We start from the raw sequence: 27,967 nt of genomic DNA on the forward strand, positions 1-27,967 counted from the left end.
CTGGAGCAGGGTGCCTGTCAAGCCAGGGTTTGAGTCAGGAGGGAACGAGGGTCGGGCACCCCCAGACTGCCCGAGCAGACTCCAGATGGGTCGGGGTGACGGGCTCATCATGGGGGAAGCTCATGGGCATGGAGGGAGCACCTCCCCTGGAATGGCACAGGCTCCGGGCAGCCACCCTGGTCCCCGAACCTGACCCACACCTGCAGCGTCATGCAGCTGGAGCCTGGCTATTGCATGGCCTCTGTGAGGTGGGCCAGCAGAGGACTGGGCCTTGACCGGAACTAGAGGGTTCTTTACTTCCCTGGTGGCCAAGCCTGAGCTGGGGTCCCATTCTGTGTGCCCCTCAGCCCAGCACTGAGTCACTGGACCCTCTCTGGGGCACGTGTGAAATCCTGGAGGAGCTCGGCCCACCTGGAGCCGGTGGCGAGGAGCCCGGGATGCCAGGGAGCCCGGCAGGATTGAAGGCTCCCTGTGATCTGAGGGGTGGGGAGACTTGCGGGGGGGTCAGGGGCAGTGGCAGGACCCTCAACCGAGGCCCGAAAGGGTCTGAGGCAAAGCTGAGGGATGTCCCGGCTTGAGAGCTCCTAGGGTCCAGGCACTCCCTGCCATGTGAGCCTCGGTCACCCAAGATGAGCCTGTCGCCCCCTGCCAGGTCCGGGCTGGGCAGCCTGTGGCCGCACACGACCCAGAGAAGGACAATGCTTCCCAGGTTGTCAGGGTGAGGCCGGCTGGGTCCCAGCACAGCGAGTCCCGGTCCTCTTCGTGAGGCAGCCACGCCCTCTACAACCCCAGGAGGGGCTCCGAGGACCCTGAGGGTCCCCACCCGCCCACAAGGGGCAGAGCGGGGCTCAGGCAGCCCGTTAAGGCTGCCAGACCCCTGGGCAGCGGGCCAGTGCTCCTCCCAGGGGCTCCCCGATGTCCCCAGTGAGGGCTCTCTGCTGAGGAGCATCTTCACAGGGCTGCCTCTCCCCGGGGGGCTCACTGCCCACCCTTCCATCCCCCCTCGTCCACCAGGTGTGAGGCTGGAGGGAGGGCAGGCGGAGGTCCACGCAGGTCCTGCCCCTCGGACCCGGGAGAGTGAGGCAGAAGGGCGTGAAGTCCGGGACCCTCCGCACCCCGGACCCCGAGGGCGAGGGCTCCACCCTGTGGTCCTCGGTTCCCACAGTGGCAGAGGAAGCCAGGCTCCCCGAATCAGAGGTGCTCTGGCCGCAAGGGCCTCCTGCCCCAGATTCTCCGATCCAGCCCGTCTGGCTTCGGGAGAGCAGGGCCGGCGCCGGCTGGCGGCAAGCTTCCCAAGGGAGGGCCAGAGCCATGCCGCCGGCTCCCCGCAGGAGCCCCCCGAGGTCGGGCCGGGACTCGGCGCCTCTGTCGCGCACACGAGGGCGTCCCCGGTCACCGGGGAGGCGCGCGCTCCTCCAGTCCGCGGGCGGGGCGCACCCCTGCCGGCCCCGGCGAGAGCCCGGCCCAGGCTCCGAGCCCCTGGGCGCCCGGGAGGCGTCTGGAGCGTCCCGCAGCGGAGCCCCTGGGCCGGCGACGGCCCTCAGACGCCACGGCCGGGCGGGGCCCCGTGGGGAGGCCGGGCAGGTCCCGGGGAGGGCGCCGGAGCCGGTCCTGCGGCAGCTCCTTTCCTGCCCCCTCCGCCCTCCCCGGCCCGGCCTCCCGCGGCCTCCGCTCCGCGCGCAGCCTCTCAGGCCTCTTCCCCTGGCTCCCCCACGCACCACTGTCTCTCCTCACACTCCGCCTCCGCTCTCACACCCGCCTCTCCTCTCCTCAAACCCCGCCTCTCCTCTCCCCACACCTCGCCTCTCCTCTCCCCGCACACCCTGCCCCTCCTCTCCTTACACACCCGCCTCTCCTCTCCCCACACCCCGCCTGTCCTCTCCCCACACCCCGCCTCTGCTCTCTGCACACCCCGCCTCTCCTCTCCTCTCCCCCGACCCCTGGCTCTCCTCTCCTCTCCCCACCCCTTCCTCTCCTCTTCTCTCCTCTCCTCTACACACCTGGCCTCTGCTCCCCTCCCCGCCGCCTCCTCCCCGGCCTCCCGCCTCCGTCTTCGCCTGGGGTAGTTGCCCCTTTGAAGCCCCCGCCGGCTTCGCGGCGTCCTCAGCGCTCCCACCACGCGCGGAGCTGCCCTCGGGCCCCTCGGTTTCAGCTCCTTTTCATCCTTTCCTTCTCAACTTGATTAAAACCAGCGGAGAAACCGACGTCAGGGGGCGGGGTCATGTTCGAGGGGGCGGAGCCTACGCTCTGGGGCCGCCCCGCCCCGCCCCGCCCTTCCCCGGCCCGGGCCCCTTTGTGCTGGAGGGCGGGGGCGAGGTCCTATGGCTGAGGGGGCGGAGCCTATGCTCAGGAAGGAAGCGAAGCCCCGCCCCGCCCCGTCCGGTCCTCGGCCCCTTTGGGCAGGCGCGCGGGGACACGGCCCGGGCTGTTTCTGCGAGGCCGTGCGTGGCCAGCCGTCCTGAGCCCACAAAGCGACCAGGTGTGTCTCCCAGGTACTGTTTGGTTGTTTTTAGTGTTTGTAGCGGAGAAGGCAATGGCACCCCACTCCAGTACTCTTGTCTGGAGGATCCCATGGACGGAGGAGCCTGGTAGGCTGCAGTCCATGGGGTCGTGAAGAGTCGGACACGACTGAGCGACTTCAGTTTCACTTTTCACTTTCATGCATTAGAGAAGGAAATGGCAACCCACTCCAGTGATCTTGCCTGGAGAATCCCAGGGACGGGGGAGCCTGGTGGGCTGCCGTCTATGGGGTCGCACAGAGTCGGACACGACTGAAGCAACTTAGCAGCAGCAGCAGCAGTAGCAGTGTTTGTAGAAAGAATGAGACGGAGAAGTAGAGAAAATTCGGACAGGTTTAGGGGACAGGCCACCAAGGCCCCACCCCAGTCGTCCTGGACCTCGGGCCTCAGAGGCGGTGCTCGGCCCTCCTGGAGGGCCGTGTGGTGTGAAGGACCCCATAGGTCTTGCCCCTGGGAGCTCGAGCTGATGGCGGGGATGGTGGAGTAGTGCCCTTGGGGGTCAGCTCTGGTTCCCTCAGCCGCTAGCTCTGCCGGCAGTGGTGACGGCCTGGCCAGCAGACGTGGGGGTGGGAGTCGGAGGAGGGCACCTTCCATTTGCACGCATCTTCCTGGGGAGGCTGTTCTCTACCTGGAACAATCAGCTCTTCATGCAAGGGCGCAGAGCACAGGTGTAAACTCTCTTTCCTTCATTGGCTCATTCATTCATTCACTGAAGAAACAGCTGTGGGCATTTTTCCAGCTGTACCTGGGCCCTGGAATGCAACCCTAGGGAGCCAGGGAGAACAACCCTTTGGGGCCCTGTCCCAGCTCAGGCCTCAGCCTGGGTCCCCAACTCCCCTGACCCCTGGGCCTTGCGGCTTCCTCCCCCTCCTTCATCCTGCTCTGGGAAGGCCTCTCCTTGGCGTGGCCTCCCCTCCAGCCACACCACACAGGCTCCCACATACACAGAGCCCCCCACACCCACCTGTGGCTCCCGGAGCCCACACACCTGCAGTGCAGGGCTGGCTCCACCTCACTGGCCCCGCTCGCAGCCGGGCCGCCAGGGCCAGGGCCCCCGGGGACACCTGTCACACTGGGGCCTTCTGGTCTCCTGCTGGCCTCCATCTTGTGATGAGGCCCAGACACCAGATCTGGAAGGGCTCCTTCGAAATCTGGGGCCGTGAGTGCAGAGACCTCACCTGGCCAGGGGCCTCCGTGGGTGAACCTCAGTCTGACCAGGTGAAGGTGTGGGAACAGCCATGGACACGCCCCGTGCTGACCAGCACCCTCGCCTCTCTGGGCCTCAGCTGGGACTATGGCTCTCAGGTTCCCGTCTCCCCGACCCCTGTGCAGCACCCTGGGAAGCAGGACCACACCCAGGACCAGGGGCTCTCCCTGGCCCTGTGGCTGCAGAGTCCCTCGCGGGCTCTGTTGTGGGCACAGCCCTGCCCCGTGTGCCCTCCCTGCGAGGTCTCGGTGTGTCTTTTCTAAAATCGCACTCAGTCTCCCCCTTGACCCGTGGGCTCCTGCCCCGTCATCTGCCTGAGGCGCCTCAGCACACAGACTGGCAGGAAGGCAGGAAGCTGCTGCCACAAGGAGCCCCCACTGGCTGCCCAACAGGAAGTTCCAGATGGTGTGAGGGAGTTGGGCCAGCCAGCATCCTGTTGTTGCCTTGAAAACAGAGGAACTGAGTGCCTGGCTGGCTGCTCAGGCGTGAGCTCTCAAGATCAAGCAAGTGGGAGGCAGGGTTCCATCTGCGGGCACATGTCTCCCCCACCGCTCAGCCTGCTGTGCGGAGCTGGGGGCCTGCCCTTCGTCTGGGCTCTGGGCGGTGGGCCCGGCCTGCTTAAGGCTCTCCGTGCCCCTGGCCAGTCACAGCTGAGCACAGAGCTGGCCACCAGCACCATTTCCAACCCCGGTCAGAGGCCCTTCTACCTGCCCTCGCCTGAGGCTGCCATCCGACCTAGACCCTTCCTGGGGTTGTGGGCAGGCCCTGGCTAGGGGAGTGGGGACTGCAGGCCGCACTAGAGGCCTTCCCTGGGCCTGGAGCTGCACCTGGGGGTGGGCATAGTCCAGGTGCAGACACGGTTGACCCAGGGCAGAGGAGCCTGTCCTGTGGGAAGCTGACCTGAGCTTGGTTCTCCCTCCCTCTCGTCCATCCCAAATACATCTGCTGCTTGGCAGGCTGGACACACGGATGCCCACTGAGTCCACCTCCGACCTTGCCGAGCAGGGCCAGTGAGCTGAGACACAGCGCCTGTGCTGGGGGCTGCTGGGGAGGGGGTGAGACTCCAGTGGCACCTTACTCAGAGGCTCCCCTGAGATCTGGAGGTGAAGAGGGAAAGGGTGACCAGCAGAGGCAATGGAGGCTGGGTGTGGCTGGAGCCCTGGGGCTGACCGAGGGGCCTGCCGGGTGAGGGGCCAATGGAGCTCGGGAGGAGACCACCTGGGGACCCCGCTGGCCAGCAGGGCCCACTCCCCCTGGCAGCACCCGCGCCTGTCCAGACACCGATCAAAGGCTCAGACAGCAGCTGGCTGAAGTCATCTAGTCCAGCCTTGATGGGAAGGAAGAGGAAGCAGCCTTGCCTGTCCCTGAGAGCGCTGGGAGCACGCGGCAGGGGGCACGGTCTGTTGGCTCCCTCCCCGTTCCTCCAGGTCAAGGGTGCTGAGAGCAGAGCAGGACCTCAGCCTGGCTGGGGCGGGAGTCTTCTGGGCTGTGGTCCCAGGAGAGAGCCAAGCCCCCAGGGCGCCCCCGCGGGCTTCTCGCCAGGAACATCCTGTCCTGCACAATCAGCATCTGTGGTCAGGGCCGTGGTCACGCGCGGAGCTGCTGCTGCGGCTCCCAGGAGAACCCCGAGGCCGCAGCTCCGTTCCCCTGTTTTCAGTGCTCTGGTTACCAGTGGACTTTCTCTAACTCTATCCTGCCCATGTGACATCTCAGGTTTTTAAGTGGAAAGGTGGCTCAGACGGGAGAGTCTGCCTGCAATGCGGGACACCCGGGTTTGATCCCTGAGTCGGGAAGATCCCGTGAAGAAGAGCATGGCAACCCACTCCAGTATTCTTGCCTGGAGAATTCCATGGGCAGAAGAACCTGATGGGCTATAGTCCACGGGGTCACAAAGAGCAGGCACGACTGAAGTGACTTAGCACCACTTTGATTTAGCTTGTATTTCTTCCTCGGGTATGAGGCTGCCTAGCGGATTTTTTCAAGTGATCACATGTGTCCAATGGCCCAGATCAGAAAGGAGCGTTTGGGGGCCAGCTTCCCCAGGTGGGAGGGAGAGGTCGAGGCCCCGAGGGACACAGTGGCCCTCCCCAGTCACGGGGCAGCACTGGTGAAGGGAGGGAGGGTTTCAGGAAGGCTCAGCAGGCTGGGGCCGCCAGGTCCCCACCCCCGGGGGAAGGTTCCTGGAGGAGAGCGGCTGTTGAGGAGGGTCACCGGCAGCTGGGATCTTCCCTCGGAGCTGGCAGCCAGCCCCAGTTACCGTGTGCACTCCCCACCCCCGGACCCCAGCCTGGCCTGCCCTGCTGAGAATGGTACCCCTGCCCTTCCCATCGCTGCTTCCAGCGGGAGGCCCGGCCCAGGCTCCAGAGAGCTCCAGGCCCCGCCAGGGCCTCCTGCTCGCCTGGCACCACCATCAGGTGGATTCCAAGGGAGCCCTGGCCGTCCCGCCTCCGGGACCAGCTGGTGCCCTTTCCCAGTAGCAGCCGCACTGGCCACTTCTCCTGAAACACCCTCCTTCCTCAGTTTGCTTCCTTCCTTCTTTCCCTTTCCTGCTGTTCATCAGATTTAGCAGAGATGTCTCAGAAAGCGTTGGCTGGAGAAGTCCTTCTGTCTGGGGCAGACGCGCCCGGGCTGCTCCCAGGCCTCCTCTGAGGACAGGCTTGGGGAGCGGGCAGCGTGGGCACCACATAGGAGGCTCTCGGTGCCCAGGAAGCACAGGGGCAGCGTCTGCCTCCCGGACGCCTGGACGCTGCGGGGGAGCGCCTTCTGCCCATTGGAGGTTAGAGGAGATGGGGTGGTGTCCTGAGCGCCAGGCTTCCCCAGGGCGTCCCTCAGAGCCTCAGCGCCTCCTCCCCTGGTTCTCAGCTGCCCGGCCAACTCGGGATGCAGGGGCCTTGTGGCAGGGGCAGGGGGGCTAGACCACAGGGGCTTCCCAGGCTGTCTTGGCCCTCGTGACCCCCACCCTGATCCCCCAGTGGGGAGGGGTCCAAGCTGGAGGCCCCAGAGGCTGTGAGGTCACAGCCTGCCTTGGGCCTGCGGGGTTGAGAGCTGCTTGCTGGGACCCGCACGGGGCCACGGGCGTGCGAAGAAGCCTGCAGGACTGGGTCCTGGGAAGAGGTGCTCTTGGGGACAAGCAGGCAGACCCGTGAGGGCGGCCCAGGCTCAGCTCTGGCTCCTGGACAGGCGCGGCGAGGCCTCAGTGGGAGTCTGCGTGCAGAGCAGAAGCAGTCCAGGGCCCCGCACTGTGTGACCCCTCCCGGGGGCACATTGCTGGGAAGACCCAGCCAGTGTACTCGCTGCGCTGCCGGCACCGCGGGAGGCGACTGCACTGGCCCAGCGCCCTCCCACAGCCCTGGAGGCTGGAGGCTGCAGGCCTCGGGCCTCTGGTATGTTTCCCTGAGGCCCACTCCTCGCTCCTCGACAGCAGGTCCTCGTGCAAGGGTGGGTGTGGGCAGCAGGAACTCCATGGGGTCTCCTTCAGAAGGACACTGACCCCCACCTGGGGGCTCCACCAGTGGCCTTGTCACTTCCCCAAAGCCCCACCTCCTTAGGCCATCACCATGGGGTTAGCATCTCAGCACAGGAAGTCCGGGAGGGCATAGACGTCCAGCCTCCCATGCGGAGGGAAACGAGAACCACAGGGGACTGCCGGTGTGGCCTCCGTGAGCCCCAGCCCTTTGGAGCCAGATGTCCTGTGGATGTCCCCAGAGGCCCTGAGTGGGCGCCGCAGAGGGCAGACCCCCAGGGTGTGCTGGAGCAGGGTCCCGGTCACTGGGGTTTGGTGGAGACCCGAAGGCAGGCCCCAGAGTGGGAGGGGCTCAGGGCCCTCCCGGGAGGCTGTGACTTCCTCTGGTGGGTCCCGCTTTGGGAGGGGGAAGGGTGGCCGTCACTGACCGCACCCTGGCAGGCTTGGGTGGTTGGCAGCTTCCCGGGCTGACTGCGGCCAGTTGTGTCTGCGGCTCCACCTCTGCAGAGGGTCACCATAGTCCGTCTGCACAGTCAGCCCGTCCGTCTCCACCTCCTGCAGCCTAAGGGTGCTTTCCTTCTCAGGAACCAGAGGCAGACCCGGGGCAGCACGCATGGGTTCCTGCGCCGGGGAGGAAGGCGTGGCCCCGCCCATCCCCCCGCTGAGGCCTTGCGATCAGTTCCACCTGTTTGTGAGCTACAGCAGCGTGGACGCCGTGTGGACCCACAGGCTCACTGGCCGCCTGGAGGCCGAGCTCCCGGGGCTGAAGGTGTGCCTGCACGAGCGGGACTTCACGCCCGGCAGGAACGTGCTGGAGAACATGGCGGGCTGCATCCAGCAGAGCCAGAAGGTGCTGCTGGTGCTGAGCGAGGACTTTGTGCAAAGCCGCTGGTGCCTCCTGGAGGCCGACCTGTCCCTCGTGGGCTCCTGCCTGGAGAGGAAGCCGGTCCTCCCCGTCCTGCTGCGGCCCTGCCGGGTCCCGCTGCATCTCAGCCACCTGACCTACCTGGAGGCCACGGACGGCCGCTTCTTCCAGAAGCTGGTGCAGCTCCTGTGCACCCCCAGCCAGCACCTGGCGCACCCCCCGGCCCTGCGCTCGGCCCCCGCCCTCTACAGTGGGAAGGCCCTGCTGACCCTGGACTGCATCAACAGGGACAGCCTGCCCTCGTGGAAGGTGGGCAGCTTCAGCACGCTGGCCGTGCCGGACCCCCTGAAGGAGGTGCTGGAGGACCCCGAGCTGTACAAGCAAGCCGTGGGCATCCTGAATGGTGTGCGCTCGCCCCGCTCCTGCCTGCGTTACCTGGGCTGCAGGATCATCCTCGCCATCGTCCTGATTCTCCTCTCTGTGGTTTCGGTGTTCTTACCCTTGGTGTTGGGGCTCCAGGAGCTCCAGCCAGCTCGGCGGTTCCTCGTAATCAGCGCCAATGCATTTTTCTGCCCCTTTTTCATGATCTTAAGCGTCAACACCCTGTGCTGGCTCCGAAGGTCTTCCAAGAAGACCCTGCGGGAGCTGGCGTGCCGCGTTGGGGAGGCCAACCTGCTGCTGGCGCCGCACTCGGTGCTCATGGGCTGCGAGACCAAGAACAAGCTCTACTTCGTGTACGTGCTGCTGGGCGACTGCAAGCAGACCTTCCTGGGCGCCCCCGATGGCGAGGCCGCGTTCCAGGAGGCCATCCTGCGGTTCGCGTCCAGCTACGCCTGCTGCCTCGCCCATTCGCACTTCCCTCACTGGGAGGAGGCCGCGGGGGCCCCGGGCCACCTGGAGGTGGGCCCGTGCTTCTGCCAGTTTGTGTCTCTACAGCTGAGGAGACTCGGGGGGGTTGGGGTGAGCCCCGTGTGACGGTCTGAGGGCAGAGGCAGGGCCCCTTGCTGGACACCCGGCCGCCCCTGAGGGTTCCTGCGGCTTGGGCTGCCCTGAGCCCTGGGGGGGCGCACACAGGCATCTCCCCACGGTCCACTGTGCGCCCCGCTGGTCAGACCCAGCTGACTGCAGACTCCCCTCCAGCTGCCCCAGCCCCTCCACTGCGGACCTGGGGCCGGCAGTGGGCGTGTCTTGGGCCGCCGCGCCCTCTCTGGAGCGGAGGCGTCCGCAGAGGGCTGGCGTCTCCCAGCCCACTGCCCCCGGAAGCGGGCTTCTCTTCTGTGCACCCAGTTACTCCCCGGAAGAATGGTCTGGGCGTGGGGACGGCAGGGCGGCACCTGAGGGCCCTGGCTGAACCGCGAGGCCCCATCGCTCTGCGTGCAGCCAGGAAGCGGGACTCTGGCCCAGGCCCCCGAGGTGCCTACACACCAAGGCAGGACCGCAGAGGTGTGCAGTGGGCCTCGGTCTCTGCGCTGGCTTCAGTTTACCGATCTGCAGGTGAGCAGCTGGCATCCAAGTCCAGTGCTGAGCAAATGCTCCTGCCCTCCTCTGGGAGCCCGTGGTCCACAGCCGAGTGCGGTGCTGACAAGGGCTCGGCTAAGCCCCGCGTGGTATCGTGGCTCCACAGCCACTCTGACCGGGTAGCCTTGCAGTCCATCAAGCGCAGCCCGGGACGGCAGCCCCAGAGTCTCAGGCAAATGCAGCCCCTCAAGGGCCTGCCCAGCCGCCCTGAACCACAGCGCCCTCCCTCCCAGGCCTGCTGGCATCCCTTAGAGGAAGCCTCCAGAGTGGACCCGGCCCCACCCAACCCAACCCAGCCCAGCCTAGGGACCCTGCAGCACTCTCCCTACCCCCGACTCAAGCCCGTGCTCTGGTCCCACCCGCCCGCCCTTTCGGGAACTCGCTTCCCTGTCTCATTGTCCCCTGTGGTCTGTCGAACTGGAGGCCGGCTCCAGGCTTCACGGATCACCTTGGTTCTGGAGCTGGGGTGGCACAAGAAGGGTTCCCCACAGGAGACTGGCCAGCGTGCGAGGGCCCCGAAGAGGAGGCTCTGGGCCAGGGGCAGTGTGAGCAAAGGCGCTGGTTAGGAGGGCCCCGACCTCGGGGGCCCCGTGACAGGCTCCGCCGCAGCCCCTCCCTGGCCCGTGGGACCTGGAGCCCCTGCACGGGGCTGATGGGGGAGCAGCGTGGCCAGGCCGCGGCGATGGATACTACCCAGAGGGGGCACGTCCTGTGAGCCCCGAGCTCGCTGAATGGCCTTGGTCCCGGAATGCGGGGAGCGAGCTCCGCCCCTGGCAAAGGTCATGAGGAAGGAGGCTCGGCATATGCAAAGGCGGGATCGAGCCTCAGGAGTCTTCCTGGAAATTCTCGAGCATCTATCCCCAAAACCAGAGTCTGCCTACTTTCTGCTTTGTGCTTTCACCTACACCTCTGACTTTACGGGGGGCTGTCCCCCACGACCTCTCTGAAAAAAGAGTTAGCTTACAGCTCCAGTTAATAATTCCTGCGTGTGACAGTGTTTAACCTACAAACTCCTTTGGAAGTCCTCTAGCCTGCCTGAATAGGTTTTTCCGGCCACATGTGATTGTTCAGAGCCTCCCAACTGTGAGAGGCAGGAGATGTTCTAAACTGTCTAAACACAGATTCTTTTGAGTAGTTAAAAGATTGATTAGAAATTGTATTGGTGAAGGGATTTTCACTTGTTGGGCAAATGTTTGCTGCTAAGTTTCCATATCCCGTACCTGCTGTGTCCCTGGCAGTGTATTGATTAATATAATTGGTGTAAGTAGTAGCTTTAATGTTTGTAACCTGGGACCCTTGAGTTAATTCTTTTTCTTGTTATAGCCCACCACACCTTTGCTCTGTAGGAATGCAACTTTATCTAATGCTTTTGGAGGGTGGCACTTGACTTACCACCTTTAGAGAAAAATAAGTTTTCTGAAGAAAGGGTCTTAAAATGTTGACAGGCCTCCGGGCCAGAAAATGATGCAAATCACCTAAGCTTTTGCATATGGTAAGTTTGCAGGAAGAAAGCCTGGCTTGCTGCATGACTCTACCCCTTCCCCCATTATCCTCTATGCATAACTTAAGGTATAAAAACTATTTTGGAAAATAAAGTGCGGGCCTTGTTCACCGAAACTTGGTCTCACCATGTCGTTCTTTCTCTTACCTTCTGGCTGAATTATTCAGCCTCTTCACTGAATTTTCCTACTGAGCTATCCTTATTCTATTACTCTTTATATCCTTAATTAAAGTTTAATTAAGCAGTTGTTTCCTGATCCTCGCCAACGCCGTCCCGCTTCGAATTCCCTGGATCCACTGGGGCTGGACCCTGGCACCGGAACATTCCAGGGGGACAGCAGTGAAGCAGCTGGACCCCACCCCCCCACCCCCGAGGGTCCCAACACCTGGCCTCTCAGATGCCCAAGGCAAGGTCGCTGTTGGACATTGGAGGTCGCTGTTGGAGAAGGAACCTCAAGGAGCAGTGGGGGCTCCTGCTGCCTTCCAGGGACGCCCCCCCTCCACAACTCCACTGGGTCCTCTGTCCCTGCAAAGTCTCAGCACATGTCCATCACACCAACTCCAGACCAGAACTGACTCCTGGATTGCACAGGTGGCACCCACAGGCCACACTGGCCTCACCTGACCAGCCCGAGGGTCCATTCAGTGCCCAGGGTGTCTGTACCAGAGAGCACAAGCCCTGGGTGCAGAGCCGGGCAAATGGTTGCCCTTTCGTGCCGGACTCTTGGCGGCAGCACTGGGAGCCGGGGCCAGGGCTGGGGGCGGGGGCCCGAGGCCCCACTGTGGGCACACACGCACACGTATGCATGCCCTTGGCCCTATGGGTCCTGACGGCAACGGCATTCCTACCCTGTAGTGCCAAGCCGTGGCAGACGGGCAAAAAGAAGGGTAGTCTGTCACTTCAAGAGGCTGAGATTTTTCACCATGAAGTAGCACATTTGTGCAACAAGAAAGAGAAAACGTTTAAACGAGCCATTCCACGGATTGGTCTCTCACAGGCGTGTGGGAAACCCCAGCCACTTTTGGACGGTGTGTGGGGCAGGTAGGCCCTGCCGTAGCCAGCCCTGGGGGCTCCATGGGGCTCTTGGGGCTTGGCCGCCCCACCCCCGTTCCTGCGCAGATCCCGCTGTCGGGGTGGGGCAGCATCAGGTGTGGGGGTGTTAGACCTGGAGGAGGGGGTCCCCCGAGAGTGCCCCTGGTTTCCAGGGTGTTGGGGGCCCCCAGGATGGTCGACCTCCTACACAGCCCCCCACTCCAGGGCTGCATGACCCAGGCCTGCTGCTCCAGGATACCAGGACCCCTGCCCACCTCGCCACAGCCTGGATCCAGGGCTGCCCAGGGTCACACTGCCTGCTGTGGCCTCCCAGCCTCACTACCAGCACCAGTGGCTAGAGGCTGGGGGGCACCCGGGAGTGGAGTCTTCACGGTGGAAGCAGGAGGAGAGGACCCCCAGTGCCCAGCACAGCACCCCGACCCCCACTCTGGGCAGGTGAGGGATCTTTGTGGGCAGACGCCCTGGGAAGCGCTTCTGCTGGGCCTGGGCCTAGCTCTCAGTGAGGTGACAGGCAGTGGGGCGCTGAGGCTTTGCCCAGTGCTGGGAGCCCCTCACAAGGCTGCTGGTCACCAGTCTGGCATGCCACCTGCTGGGGTGCACCCCGCAGACTCTGCCGAGGCCCCCACCTTGGCCCCGAGGTTTCCCATGAGACAAAAGAGGAAGGCGGCCACACCCTGTGACCCCTTATCCCAGCTCAGGCCTGGATTCAGCAGTCGTGACCTGGGACTCCGAGTGATCAGGTCCCTGGGCCCCATAGGATCCTCCAGGGGCTTTTAGGACCCCTGATATTCCCCAAGGTTCTCTAGGCCCCTCCACTGACCCTCCACCTGGCTGAACTCTGCCCTGTGGGTCAGGTGAGCCTTACCAGGGATGGTTGGGATGAACCAGAGTTGTCCTTGCCATAATCTTCACCCAAGGGGACAGGGAGGCGAGCTTCGGCCGGAAGTCAGCAGAGGGCTGTCCTGCACCTGCTCTGGGTGTCCTGGGCACTGGGTCGAGGCCATGAACCAGGTCCTCTCCCCAGAGGTCCATCCCAGGGGGGAGACTTGGGTGGGGCCTGGAGGCATCAGGTGAAGCTGGGACAGAGAGGGCAGGTCCCAAGCTGCCTTTCTAGACGGTCCCCACGGGTCTCAGGGTCCAGCCGTAGCTGAGAGACATCTTGGCCAAGAAGACAGCTGGGCTGCCTGGCACTGCGGGGGTCCACACAGGTGACTGGGCTGCTGTGAGGACAAGCAGCAGCGGGGGTGGGGGGTCCCCTGCAGGATGCCTTTGTTGGGGGCGGGTGCAAAAGGCACCCTGGAGCTGGGAGCTGGCAGGGTGACCCTAGGGGCTTGGGGAGCCTGGCTCCAGAGCGAGTGGCCCATGTGCCCAGGCAGACCCTGCTCCAGCGCCCCAACTTGAGGGGGCTTGCCCAGGTCCTAGTTTACAGACAAGGAGACTGAGTTTCGGGGGGCTGGCCCCAGAGACTGCACAGCTCCACACCACCAGGGTAGGGCTGCAGCCAACTCCTGCTGCTGGCCCAGGTCCCTGCCTCATGGTCCTGGCTGCAGGGTGAGTGGCAGGAAACCCGAGGGGGGATATCCCACCTGTGGATGTGGCCGCTGGCCAGCAGGTTTGGGAGGCCATTCTGCGGGGAGTCCCCGTCCAACACCCCAGGGCGCTGACCCTCTGCCAGCCCCTACCCTCTGCCCCAGCTGGGGAAGGAGGGTGTGTGTGTGTGTGTGTGTGTGTGTGTGTGTGTAGGGAGCTGCATTGTTGACGCCTGGGGGGGAGGTGGGAGTGCGTGTGCACACACTGTTGGCATGTGAGCGTGTGCCTATGTACATGCGACTGTGTACCCTTGGGCTCTGCATCCGAGGATTAAACCAATTCCCCATCAGAAATACTCAAAAAAAAAAAAAAATTTCTAGAACGTTCCTAAAAGCAAAACTTGAATTTGTCAAGCTGGCAACTATCTACATAGTATTCACATGGTATTAGGTATTATAAGTAATCTAGGGATGATTTCAAGTAAGCGGGGGGATGTGTGTAGGTTACACGCCAATATTACACCATTTTCTATAAAGGACTTGAGCATCCTTGAATTTTGGTGCCCACAGACTTCACTAGGGTCCTGGAACCAATCCCTGAAGAACCAAGGGACGACTGTATGTGTGCATGTGAGTGTGTGCACACGTGCACACGGGACCCTGGAAGGGTCACTACCACATCGTAGCGTGGGGGCAGGGGAGGCGGGCGGAGGGGACGGTCCTGGCTGCCTTGTTCTACCGCAGAGTCTGCACTGCGGGCTGGGCCTACCGCAGGGGGCCCGGCAGGCCACCCCGAGCCGGGTCCCAGCCCACACCCTGATGCAGGCCGGAACCCACAGCCCTCTTGGCCTGAGTCCATCCTGGAAGCGTGTCCTGGAGCCAGCAGGGTGCTGCCTGTCCCCTCGAGTGAGCCTGTTGAGCTGAGGGAGCCTGCAGGATGTGCAGGGAGGGTGGGGCCCTGTTGTGTCTCTCTCAGCTTAGGTGCACCCAAGGAGGTGAGGGAAGCATCAGTTCACGATATTTGCTACTGAAAACCCAGGAAGGCCTTAAGAGGATATAGCACAGGTGAATTGTTTTAATTTGAAATGGTTTAAATTTCATCTCAACACCCTTGGGTTTTAATACTAGGAGGTGAAGGAATTTCAGTTTAAGATCTGATTCTGACCTTGTGGTGTTAGGCGGTGTCCTGAGAAGCAGGCTGTTAAAACATTCCGAAGATTCCTGGGGTTTGAAATCCTTAGGAAATCTAATTAATGAAGTTTGTCTCTTTGGGGAAATGTCTTAAAAAGTTCAGAGGGATTAAATATACTAAATGGATAAGACTATAAAGAAGGCTGAACACCAAAGAATTGATGCTTTTGAACTGTGGTGTTGGAGAAGACTCTTGAGAGTCCCTTGGACTGCAAGGAGATCCAACCAGTCTATCCTACAGGAAATCAGTTCTGAATAGAATATTCACTGGAAGGACTGATGTTGAAGTTGAAACTCCAAAACTTTGGCTTCCTGACTCAAGAGCTGACTCATTGGAAAAGATCCTGATGCTGGGAAAGATTGAAGGCAGGAGAAGGGGACGACGGAAGATGAGATGGTTGGATGGTATCACCGACTCAATGGACATGAATTTCAGCCAGCTCTGGGAGATGGTGATGGACAGGGAAGCCTGCCGGGCTGCAATTCTTGGGCTCATAGTCGGACACGACTTAGCGACTGAACAATAACAATGACATACTAACTGTGGAATAAGTGAGGGAATATACAAAGGTTACTAGATTAATAAATGTTTTTAAGTCGAGCTTTAAAGCTTTTTTTTTCTAAAGAAAAGCCGGGGTAAAGGGGACACGAGGCGGGAGGGCGCCCAAATGGGGTGCGGTACACGAAGCAGGAGCGCGCCCGAATCGGTGGCGAAGGAGGGGGCAGGAAAAAGGCCGAGGACGGAGGATGCTCAGGGGAAACCAGGTGGAATCTTTACTCAGAGAAAAGCGACAGAACTAACGGCTCACGCCGGGCAGGAGGGGCGGCAGCAAGAGGGAACTGCCAGCAGGGGCACGATCACAGGGATCACAGCGGGTGCGGTTTCGGGCGACGGCGGCCACAGGTGCGGGCGGCGTGGGGCGCTGCGGAGTCAGAGCGAGGAGTGATGAAGGCGCGCCGGGCAGGGCGGGCGCAAGAGCAGCCCATCGCCCACGTGCGGGCGGGGACCGCGAGGCTGAACTCCGCTCTCCCGCCTCCGGGCCACCCGACGCTGCGCCCCGCCCCGCCCGCGCCCTGTCCCCGCCCCGCCCACATCCCCTCCCCCCGTCCCCGCCCCGCCCCGCCCACGCCCTGTCCCCGCCCCGCCCACATCCCCTCCCCTCCCCCTCCCCCACCCCGCCCGCGCCCTGTCCCTGCCCCCGGCCCCAGCCCCGCACGCGGGTCGCCAGGGCGGAGAGCATTCCTGGGTAAGCCTCTAGCAGACTGGGCCGGCGTCCCCCGGGGCCCCGGTCCCTGTCCGGGGGCACACCTACCCGGAGGGGCTGCGACTCAGAGGCCCTCACTGCGGGGCTGGAGGCGGCGTGCTCCCCGCCAACTTCTGCGCCGCCTCCTTCTCTTCCTGCAGCGAGGAGTCCCCGGGGGGCTTCCCGGAGGGCTTCCCGGTGGGCTTCCTGGAGGGCTCGGTGACCGCCGCCGCGGCCGCCGCGCGGGCTTGCGCCCTGGACGCCTTCCTGGGCCCCTCCTTGAAGGCGTGGTAGCTCGCGGACAGCCAGGGGGTCTCCGTGCCGTGCTTGCGGCCCACCGGGTAGGCGCCGATGGCCGCCAGGAGGCTGCGGTGGTGCTCGGGGTCCAGCTCGGTGTAGTACATCTCCAGGGTCAGCGGGGTGCAGATCTTGTGCTGCGGGAAGGGCGGGTCAGGGGCGCCAGCGGGGCGCCGTGGGGGGCGGCGGGCGTTGGGAAGCGCCGCGCCCCTGGTCTCGGGAGGCCAGGTCGGCCGGGATGCCGGAGGCATGTTCCAGGGCCACCCGCGGGTGGGCGGTCACCTTCTGCTTTTGAGCAGTTCGATAATACTGGAGGCAGGGCCCCTAAATGCATTTATTTCTGCCCTAACTTCAAGTCACCAAGGGGCGGCCTCCGATTCAGAACTGAAGGCGCCACCTAGAGCCAGCGCCCCACAGAAGGCGGGTGGCTGACCTGCCCGCATCCTGCGGGTCCCCAGGGTGTCCCAGCGAGTGCGGGGCGTTAGCAGCCTGGTGAACCCCTGGACGTATAGTGAGGATTGGTGGCCACTGTGGGGTGCGTTTTCATCTTGGAAACCATGGGGAAAGGAGAAGGATTTAACTACTGAAAACTTAAAGAGTCTCAGAAAAAATACACTGAAAATGATTAAAAAAAAAAGTCATTTCCTTATGAGGAAAGCTGAGAGAGGAAAAGGAGGAAGGGGAGCCTCTTGCCAAGCGCAGGGAAAACTCACCACCGCCACCTCCTTCCTTAGGCTTCACTGTTTTGGATTACAGGGAGAGAAAACTTCTTGCTAAAACACCTTTTCTTTGAATTTTTCTAAAGGTAAAACTTGACTGTTCCTGGGAGGTGATGTTCCCAAAGAGCTAGGAACACCCGTTGCCCTCTTGTTGGCAGGGGGTGGGTACTCAGGGCAGAGGTGGGGAGGCCAGTCCTTCCCCTGGACTCCCCACGGGACCCTCCCTGGCATGGGGCTCCACAGCCCTTCCTAGCCCCGGTGCCCAGCGTGCCGGCCTTACCCGAAGCAGGAAGCCGTCTGGGCAGCTGAACTGGTCGTACCAGATGGCCTTGTACATGATCAGGAGGCAGCCCATGAGCGCCATGGTGAAGGCGATCATCCGGCCCGTGGGCATCTGGAGGTGGACAGGTCGGAGGGAGAGGGGAGGGTGAGGCTGGGCTGGGGGCGGGGATGGGCAGTGACCTCTCAGAGAGGAGGACAAGGAGGGGCAGATCTGTCACTGAAACATGAAAGGCTCCAGAGATCACTCATGAGTCTGAGCGAACGCCAGGAGATGGTAGAGGACAGAGGAGCCAGGCGGGCTCCAGTCCTCGGGGTCTCGAAGAGTCAGACACGACTTAGTGACTGAACAACAGAGTATAAAAGCTGTCAGTAACAAAGAGCTAGAAATGGAAGGGAAAACACATTTGCCAGATACACAGCAGGAAAAGTGACTCTGCATCGTATGTGGGAAACCCGGGAGTCACGGAGGAAGAGACACAGATGACCCACCGGGGATGGTCCAGGGCAGGAGCAGGCGGCACGTCTCAGGGCAGGAGCTCCGCTGAGGGCGGTGGCTCCCCCCGGCTTTACGGCAGCGGCCTCCCTGGCAGGAACCTGGTGCTGCCCAGGACTGACCCCACCTCTGATGGGGTGGTTCCCTGTCCAACTCCTGAGAGCAGGACGCTAACCAAGGAGCCCCGGCCCACCCACCCAGCCCCGAGTCTGGGTGCCCACAGCTGGCAGTGCCTGTCTGCCCCCGCCCCCCACCCTGACCCCCAGGGACAGGCCGGGTGCTTACCCTGCTGCGCACGTCCTCCGGGCCGCCGCTCAGCTTCTGGCCCTCCAGGTCGGAGAACTTTGTCGACAGGTCCCCGGAGGACAGCTGGTATTCCGTCTGCGTCTTAATGACCACCTGTGGGAAGGGACGATGCAGGGGGCCCTGAACTAGGAGGGCTGGGAGGGAGGGGGCCAGAGGTCAGCGGGCCTGCGGTGTGAGTGCTAGTGGCGGGGCTCTGGTGGCTACCAGCTGAGGCCAAAGAGACGCTGGAAGTCTGCTGAGGCTGAGGCAGCCCAGGACCTGGCCAGACCATGGAAAGAGCCCCTCCGAGGAAAGGGTGGTTCAGGGTGCTGGAGGAGCTGACTGGGTCACATGGCGGGCTCAGCCTGGCCCTTCCTCTGCTGGACGCACTGTCTTGGAGGAGGCCATTCGTAAAGCTGCCTGGCCCACCGTCCTTTGTTTCAAGGGCAGGCTGGGAAGGGCCCCTCACCTGGTCAGCAAACGATGGCTGGAGCTGGCTGACGTCCAGGGGGCTGATCAGAGGGACGCTGTCCATGGTACCCCCATCCCCAGAGCCTGTCTTCCCGGAGAAGCTGCAGTTCAGCTTCACCATGGTGGATGGCACTCCTTGTCCTGTCCAGAGGCATACACAGAGTCACTGGCCACCCAACAGATGCCCACATCAGCTGGACAGGTTAGCCCTGTCCAGAGGGCCCAGGTTAGCCCTGATGCTCGTCACACCAGAGCTGGGACAGGCCGTGGGCAGCCAGGCCAACCTCCTCAGGACAAACAGGGTGAGTCCGGCCACAAAATTGTCGTCCCTTCCTGCCCACCTGACTCCCTCTGAGCCCCACAGCCATGCAGGTGATAATGCCTCTGACTGGTGACTGCCCAGACACGCACACCTCAGTCTTCCACTGGCTCACGGCTCCAGGAGACATTCTAAGAGTAGCAACCAACAGAAAGCAATCCCAGACAGAAGCCTGGTGAGTCGGGAGGCCAGACGTAGCAAATCAAAGTACAGGACACCAGGTCAGATCTGAATTTCAGATGAGCAGTGGATGCTTTTGCTTTTCGTAACATATCCATGTAATATGTAGTACAGGACACACTTATACTAAAAAGTTATTCATTGTCTACCTGAAATTCAAATTTAACTGGGCGTCCTATATTTTGTCTGGCAACCCTACTGGAGATGCAGGAAGTAACGAAGAGCTCCAGAAAGAGGCTGCTGGTGAATAAACCCAAGCTCTGGCTTTACGGAGCATGGGAGTCACAGGGTGCATGGGAGTGGGCCATCTGGGGGGCTGGGACTCCCAAAAGGAGCAGGAATGGTGGGTGGAGAGGACAGGAGAGCAAAGCTCCCCTGGGGAGGTCAAGACAGTTCCACCTCTAGGCTGACCACTGAGAAAAGGACACAACAAGTGACTTCCAGCTGAAAGAAGAGAAACACAAAACATACTCCGTCAATCAAAGGAGAAAGAAACGGTCCCAAGTCCATTAAAAATTAAATCTGTTGTTAAAATCTTCTGACAAACAACTCCAGGCCCAAGGAGCATCACCTCTGAATTTTTCCAACCACTTAAGGAGGAAATAATGCAAATTTCCTATGAAACTCATCCAGAGGAAACAAGGGCACCTACCCCAGCTTGTGAGGCCAACAACCTTGATCTCAGCATTTGGGAAGGGCATGAGAGAGGAGAAGGCTGTGCCACCCACCGATGCCAGTTACAAGGCCCCAGGTAAAATGCGAGCACAGGGGACCTAGTGAGACACACGAAGGCTGGGTGTGTTTTGGAATTTAGCGTCTGAAAAGCAATCAGTAGTTTCACCACGTGAACAGAATAAAAAGGAAAATTCATCTGATCAATTTCAGTAGTAGCTGAAAACGTATTTGATAAGATTCAACATTTACTATTTTTTTTTTTTTTTTTTTAACATTTACTATTTTAAACCCTCTTCGAATCCCCTGTGGTCCAGTGGTTAGCGCTTTGTGCTCTCACTGCTGAGGACCTGGGTTCAATCCCTGGTCAGGAACTAAGATCCCTAAGATCCCACAAGCAGTGTGGAAAAAAGTCTATTAGCACACTACCGGGAGAAGAAACAGAGAAGGCAATGGCACCCCACTCTAGTACTCTTGCCTGGAAAATCTCATGGACGGAGGAGCCTGGTGGGCTGCAGTCCATGGGGTCACTAAGAGTTGGACACGACTGAGAGACTTCTCTTTCACTTTTCACTTTCATGCATTGGAGAAGGAAATGGCAACCCACTCCAGTGTTCTTGCCTGGAGAATCCCAGGGACTGGGGAGCCTGGTGGGCTGCCGTCTATGGGATTGCACAGAGTCAGACATGACTGAAGCGACTTAGCAGCAGCAGCAGGGAGAAGAAAACTTCCTTAATCTGATCAAGATTATCCACAAAAACTCTACAGCACACCTTATTGAATGTGATCAGAGAAAGCTCTGCTTTTAAAATTGGGTTGGGGACTTCTCTGGACCACTGGTTGGGTCCAGTGGTTAAGATGCCATGCTTCCATGCAGGAGTTCAGCAAACTAAGTCAGGAAACTAAGCAGCCAAAAACAAAACAAAATAAACAAAAATTGGGAGGGAGATACAAGGCCCTTCATTATCAGTTGTATAAATCATGGTAGTAGAGGTCCTATCCAAACAGTAGGGTAGGAAAAAGAAAGAAGAGGTACAAGGCCTGGAGGAGATTAGGTAATACTCTCATTAGTCACAGAGAAAGCATCTTGTGTGCGTAGAAAATCCAAAAGAATCTGCAGGAAAGTTACACGGATTAAAAGTGAGTTAAGCAGAGTTGATGAGTTTAAGATATTCAGAAATCAATTCTGTTTTTATGTATCAGTGACAAAAAAATTAGAATATAACTTATTGAAAGATTCCATTAAATATTGGAAATAATCAGATGTTCAGGAGTAGGTCTAAGAAGGTATTAGAAGGACTTCCCTGTGGAAAAACAGAGGAAACCTTCATCAACACATTATGACTAGGACCAAATAACTCCTGAACTCCTTAAATGGGAAGGACATGGTCATGGATTTTGGAAGGTTCCATGTTTAAAAATGTCATTTCCCCCCAAAGTGTATAGAGTCAATAAATCCGAATCAAAAGCCCAAGATGAAATTTTGTGTGTGTGTGAATTCGACAAGCTTTGTGATTTTATACGAAAGGTAGAGGGACAAAGACACTCATGACAGCTTGGGAAAGACCAAGAGGGTCTGGTCTGCCAGGCGCCCAGCTCATCACACAGCCGTGTGGTGTCGCTGCATGGTACATGAAGGCCCGCGAACACACCCCACACAACGGGTCAGGAGGTGTCCCTGCAAAGCAAGGGCACAGCCACCTTTCAATACACAGCATCCATGTGGCAAACCGTGGACCCAATCCCCACCTTGCAACCACAGAAAAATCTACTCCAGGTGCAAAAGCCAAGATGGAAAAGCATCATGGAGATAATTCAGAATACTTGCCTGGTCTTAGGGAGGGAAAGTCCTCCAGTGTCAGAAGTAAGCACTAACCACAAAAGGAGGTATCGATAATAGAACTGCATTGGAATTAAAAGCAGAGGATGAGATGGCTGGATGGCATCACCAACTCGATGGCCATGAGTCTGAGTAACTCCGGGAGTTGGTGATGGACAGGGAGGCCTGGCGTGCTGCAGTCCATGGGGTTGCAAAGAGTTGGACACGACTGAACTGAACTGAAGATTAAGAGCTGCTTATAACAAACTTATAGTTACCAAACTTGCTATAAGCAGGGGTAGGGGGGAGATACATTAGGATTTGGGATTAACATATACACTGCTGCCAAGTCGCTTCAGTCGTGTCCGACTCTGTGCGACCCCATAGACGGCAGCCCACCAGGCTCCCCAGTCCCTGGGATTCTCAAGGGAGAACACTGGAGTGGGTTGCCATTTCCTTCTCCAGTGCATGAAAGTGAAAAGTGAAAGTGAAGTCGCTCAGTCGTGTCCGACTCTTAGCGATCCCATGGACTGCAGCCCACCAGGCTCCTCCATCCATGGGATTTTCCAGGCAAGAGTACTGGAGTGGGGTGCCATTGCCTTCTCCAACATACACTACTATCTATAAACTTTGGCCACCTGATGCATAGAATTGACTCATTGGAAAATACCCTGATGCTGGGAAAGATTGAAGGTGGCAGGAGTAGGTGACGAAAGAGGATGAGATGGTTGGATGGCATCACCAACTCAATGGACATGAGATTGAGCAAGCTCCAGGAGTTGGTGATGGACATGGAAGCCTGGTGTGCTGCTGTCCATGGGGTCACCAAGAGTCAGACATGACTGAGCGACTGCACTGAACGGATACATAGACTAGGTAAACGACAAGGGGGCTGCCCTGGTGACTCAGTGGTAAAGAACCCGTTTGCAAGGATGCATGAGACGTGGGTTGGATCCCTGGGTTGGGAAGATTCCCCCAGAGGAGGGCATGGCAACCCACTCCAGTATTCTGGCCTGGAGAATCCCACGGACAGAGGAGCCTGGTAGGCTAAGTCCATAGGGTCTCAAAGGGTAGGGCAGAACTGAAGTGACTGAGCATGCACGCATGCAGACAACAAGGACCTACTGTACAGCACAGGGAACTCGACTCAGTGTCTTGTAATAACCTATGATGGAAAAGAATCCAAACAAGAATAGACGTGTGTGTCTAACCGAAGCACTGTGCTGTACACCTGACACTAACACCGTGAATTGACTGCAGTGAGCTTCTGCCCGTCAGAACACAGCCTTCAAGGGCTAGAGACCGAAACTGGGGCTAGGAGCAGATATCTGCAGCTCCTCAAAAGGGCAAAGGCTCGTTCGTCCAACGGCAGGATGAGTCCAAGTCCTTACTCTGGGCACATGTGAACGTGACCTGATTTTGGAAATAGGGTCTCTGCAGATCTAATCAAGTTCAGATGAGCTCATACTGGATTAGGGTGGACCCTGATCCAGTGACTGGTGTCCTTATAAGCAGGGGAAAATCTGCACACAGACACACAGGGAGGAGGCCATGTGAAGATGGAGGCAGCTATTGGAGGGAGGTGGCCACAAGCCAAGAGACCCCTGGGGCTCCTGGGGGGCTGGATGAGACGGGGATCCGGGTCGCCTCCCCTGGAGCCTGGGAGGGAGCTCCGCCCCGCCAACACCTTGACATCCGCCTCCAGAGCTGTGAAAGCGTGAGTGAAGGCTGTGGTGACTTGTCACAGCAGCCCAAGGAAGCCAGTAAGCCGCAGACATCTAAAGTACAGACAGCGTCTCAACGTGGTCAAGAAACACAGGCAGCCCAAGAGAAAAACGGACAAAGGAGGATTTCAGAGGGCCCTGAACCCCGAGGCGGTGCTCTGCCGAGGGTGCTGGCTCTGCGCGGGGCACCCCGTAAACAGAGCGTTCATCCCTGCGATGGAGTGAAGGGAAGGAACCGTGCAACCGGCAGGAACAGCCCTGAATCACAGGAGAGCTTTGGCCAAAAGACGCCAAGCACTAGGTAGGTCGGAAATAAGCAAACCACCGCCTTGTTCAGGAACCCTCCGCGCTCAGCCCGCTCCGGGCTCAGCAGAGCCCCAGGGGCCCTTTGGGGCCGGCGGGGTTTCCTGTCTTCGCCGGGATGCTGGATGCCTGGGGCTCACTTAGGAACATTAGGCTGCACCTTTGTTTCACGTCCTCTTCTGAGTTCGTTGTATTTTACAACAGAAAAAGTTAAAAACAAACAAAACCGGGGGACAGCGGGCCAGCCACAGAGACGCCCACACTGCGCCCTCATCTAGGACTGGGCCCCCGCCCTCCCGTAAAGCATGGACTGATGGCTGGCTGTCCCCTCCTCGCGAGGACCGAGTGGGGGTAAAGGGTACAACCAAGGGCCGCTGTCCACCCTGAACTCTGAGTGTGGCCCCCCCACCACCGTGGGGGCGCATCCCACAAAGACTGCTCAGCCTCGGAACGCCCACACCGGTGTCCTGCGAGGCCCTTCTCGGGTAACGGTAACGGCACTACCAGCGCCAGTGCCCCCGGGCGCAGGCGTCGGCTCTCACTCCGCGGTGCGGGCCTTGCTGTGGGCTCCCGTGCTGGCGGACCGGCGGGAATGAAGAGGCGAAGCCCCTGCTGGCGGCAGAGACAGACAGACCTGCAGGGTGGCGAGTGGGAGGCGCTGGACAGGGAGGCTCGGGCGGCCACTGTGGGGTGGGCGGGAAGCCCCCGGCCTGGGCTGGGAAAGGGGTCGCCCGGCCGTGGACTCCCTAGGCGCCCGAAGAGGAGGATTTTCTTAGGGTCTTGAAACGGGGCCCTTCCCTGAGCGCCTCGCCTGGGCGGTACAGACCAGCAAAGCGCCCCCACTGCCATTCACCCAAGGCAGCGAGCGGGTGGGTACTCTTCTTGATGTGCGTCGAGGTCTGGCCGGGGCTGGCCTGCGGATGACGTGCGGGCACCTGGGCACCTGCCGCAGGGGGGCGGGTCATCCGTCCGTCATTCTCCACCAGGACAGCACTTATGTGACATCCACGCTCCAGGAAGCAGAGACGGTCAAGGAGCACCCAGTGCGAAGAGATGAGAAGCCCCGAGAGGGGCGGGGGGACAACCGGGGCCGGCGGGGGAGGGAGGTGCGAGGTGAGGACAGGGCGCCCAGGGCTTGAGGGGAGCGTGGCAGGGGCGGGAAGGACAGAATCCAGAGGGGCCGGACTGTGGGCCTGCACGAAGTAGATGCCTCGCCACTCTCACACCCAGCGCGCGGTTGAGGAACGCTGCGCGGAACGGCAGAGGTGCACCCGGATGCCTGCAGACCGCCGATCTCAGGTTGGTGGCCTCGCCCTCTGGGCAGGGGATGGCCGAGGTCTCCCCCTCGCCCCACCGGAGGCCCCTCCCCAGGGGAGATACGCCCCAGGGTTCCCTTTCAGCCAAACGTTAAGCCCCAACTCCTTTGATCAGCGTGACGTCATGTTACATCATCTGGCGTTTCCACGGCAACAGAGACAGGCAGGCCACGACATGTCTTCACGAAGAAAAGAAGCTTTGGGGACCCATGTACCTCTGCGCCTGGTCCCAGGCAGAATGCTGGGGTAGGGCTGGGCGGCACGTGGGAAGGCCGGGTCCCCAGCATTCCTTTCCCAGGCGGAATCACGTGGACCCTCTGGGCGGGCTGGCTGGGCGCGTTCACACGACAGACAGAGGTGTCTGTCCGGGGAGCGGGAGGGGTCTTCCCTCCGCTCCCACCCGCCCCCTCCCTCCACCTTGCGGTGTCACTGCGCTTTCTGCAGTGGATCAGCTGCTCCCCGCTCTCTGCAGTGCGCGTCTCCTCTGTGAGACGTGGGGAGCGGGCACAGGATGAGCAGAGGCCGGGATCGCGCTCCGACGGGTGGGTGGGTGGGAGCGCACAGACCCGGAGCTGCCAGCCCCCAGGCAGCTCGGCTGCAGGCCGCGTCACAGACTCGCTCACATGCGCCGCTCTGGGATGCTGCGTCACCCAGAGGCGCGCGCCGGTGCGCACCGCGCGGGCACGAGAGTCCTGTGCGCACGGGGCGCGCGTGTGCCAGCGGAGCGTGGGGGCTGCGCGCTCTGCTGGAGCCCCGCGGAGCCCCCTGCCCGCCGCGGCCCCGGCCCAGGTGCTCTCCCGTCCGCTGGCCTGCAGGCGGGTGGTGGGCTCGGCCGCCCATTCAAGGGCTGGGGTCTGCGGGCGCCAGTCCAGCCCGAGGCCCGGGCGAGGCGGGGCGGGGAGCGGAGCCGGTCTGCACCGGGCTTCGGCGTCCCAAGTAGCCGCCACCTGTGGCCCCCGAGCCTGCGGCAGGTGGTTCAGAGAACTGCCCCTCGGCTTCTTGAACGCCGCCCGCCTGCCCGCAGCCTGCCTCACCACCGCCACCCCGTGCCGCTGCTGGAGGCTCTTCTCTGTGCCCCGGTGGGTCCGAAGCCCCTCCTGCGCCCCCCACCCCAGACCAAGCTGAACGGGCCCTGGAACCGGCGCCCCCTCCGCACCTCCGGACGCCGGCTCCCACTGGCTCTCTCAGACCCGCAGAGGTGGAGCTGGCTGGCGGGGAGGGGGCTGCAGTCACCAATTGGTGGGGAGAGCTGATGTCCCAGCGGTCCAAGGTGCCCCCCTCTACTGAGGAATCCGGCAGCACGTCGGGTCTGTGCCGGGCACCCACGGCCCTTCCGAAAGTCCAGGCAGGGACCTGCCTCCCCCTCGGGGGGCTCCCGGATCCTCCCGGAAGCCTGACAACAACCTGCCCTGGGGTCAGCTGGGCCCCTAAGTGGAGGACCCCTGCTCGGCCAGCTGCTAGCGGGTCCGCCGCAGTGCCCCCTCCACCCCGCACATACACCTCGCACACTCACACTTAATATATCTGCGCACACGCACCTCGCACATCCATGCACACACAGTATACCTGCGACCCCTGCACACACATCATACTCCCCCCCCCCCCACGAACCACGCATACCTGCGCCACGCACTTGCACACCCCTGCACACACTTGGCTCCACACCCCCACCCCCAGACCCTGCTCCACAAGAAACGGAAAAGGCTCACAGGCGTCTCCAAGGGGCAGCTGCGCAGGATGCGGCGGCAGGACAAGGATGCGAAGGAAGGATGCGGTTCCAGACGCTTCTTCGCTGGGGCGGGGCGGGGGAGGGGCCTGGCCCCAGACCGAGGCTGCTGTTGCCCGGGAGACGCAGGCTGGGGGAGGGGGCGCCCCGGTCTGCAGCCGCCGGAACCCGCCCGCGCGTGCCCGTCAGAGCCTGCAGCGCGTCCCCAACCTGTCACAGACACACACCCACATCCAGCCATGCACACACCTCACATATGAATGCATATGCCTCACACACACATCACGCACACGCCGTTCACACACATTGCACACACATATACCTCACACACTCGCACTGCAGGCAGGGTGGGAGGTGGGGTGAGGGGGTGCAGACAGAGACCCTGGCCGGCCTCCCCCCACCTTCCCCCCCACCCCGGGACGTCAGGCATTCAGGCACCGCCTGGTGGCGGGTGCAGACTTGCCCTCTTGCCCGCTTTGGGCAGCTTGGCTCAGACACAGCTAGTTTGGGCCCCACCCGCCCAGAGGGTCTCCTCCTCAGGCCTCAGTGTCTGAAGTCCCTGGGCTGCGCTTTGCAGGACAAGCCTGTGGTCCTGGGTGGCCGTTGTGGCCCAGGGCCTGCACACGGCCGGCTGTGGAGGGGACGCACCGCCCGGTTGGCCGAGTGAGCAGGTGAGCAAGGGCTGTGGTCCCGGGGCCCCCAGCCTGGGCCCACACCAGGTCGGGCCCCACGCTCAGGCTCACAGCTGCTGAGCAACGATGGATGTCGCTGCTGTGTCAGCCATTCTGCTGTTGACAAGGGCCCCACGGTGTGTGCCCTGCTTTATCTGTGCAGTCTTTCTGGACTCTGGGACACACAGCAGTCCCCAGGTGTGTCCACTGTTGGCAGTGTGGCTGTGGAGGTTCTTGCTCTAGTGTTGGAATGGACTTTCATTTCTCTCGGGCAGGTATCAAGGAGTGGAACTGCAGGGTTGGGTGGCAGTTCCCATGAAGCTTTTTGAGAAAAAGTTAACCTTCTTCCCAAAGCGAGCGCACACTGCACATCTCTGCCAGGGACACGGGGGTCTCGGCTCCCTGCTCCCCTCCAGGCCTGTCGCTGTCTCTCCTTTTTATCACGGCCGTCTGTGTTCAGTTGCTAGAGGTGTTTAAGTGTTAGTTGCTCAGTTGCATCCGACTTCTTGTGATCCTGTGGACTGTAGTCATCACTAAGTCCCATAGACTGAGTGCCTTAAACAACAGGACTTGTCTCCTGGTGTCTCTGGAGGCTGGATG

The 27,967-nt window shown here is 61.1% G+C and overlaps 2 protein-coding genes across 2 annotated transcripts; one reads left to right on the forward strand and one right to left on the reverse strand.

Moving 5' to 3' along the window:
• Nucleotides 1–2,378: 2,378 nt before the first annotated feature.
• Nucleotides 2,379–11,189, forward strand: LOC109553213 (uncharacterized). Its single transcript, XM_070781178.1, has 2 exons — nt 2,379–2,492; nt 7,774–11,189. Exon 2 carries the CDS (start codon nt 7,803–7,805, stop codon nt 9,027–9,029), a length of 1,227 nt encoding a protein of 408 aa, XP_070637279.1. The 5' UTR covers nt 2,379–2,492; nt 7,774–7,802; the 3' UTR covers nt 9,030–11,189.
• Nucleotides 11,190–15,597: 4,408 nt separating this feature from the next.
• Nucleotides 15,598–26,787, reverse strand: CALY (calcyon neuron specific vesicular protein). The gene is made up of 6 exons (XM_070781194.1): nt 26,680–26,787; nt 18,636–18,778; nt 18,167–18,280; nt 17,387–17,500; nt 16,160–16,524; nt 15,598–15,769 (listed from the first exon to the last, which is right to left on the reverse strand). Exons 2-5 carry the CDS (start codon nt 18,756–18,758, stop codon nt 16,186–16,188), a joined length of 690 nt encoding a protein of 229 aa, XP_070637295.1. The 5' UTR covers nt 18,759–18,778; nt 26,680–26,787; the 3' UTR covers nt 15,598–15,769; nt 16,160–16,185.
• Nucleotides 26,788–27,967: the final 1,180 nt, after the last annotated feature.

This window comes from Bos indicus, chromosome 26 (assembly GCF_029378745.1).
Source record: "Bos indicus isolate NIAB-ARS_2022 breed Sahiwal x Tharparkar chromosome 26, NIAB-ARS_B.indTharparkar_mat_pri_1.0, whole genome shotgun sequence".
NCBI classification, from domain to species: domain Eukaryota; kingdom Metazoa; phylum Chordata; class Mammalia; order Artiodactyla; family Bovidae; genus Bos; species Bos indicus.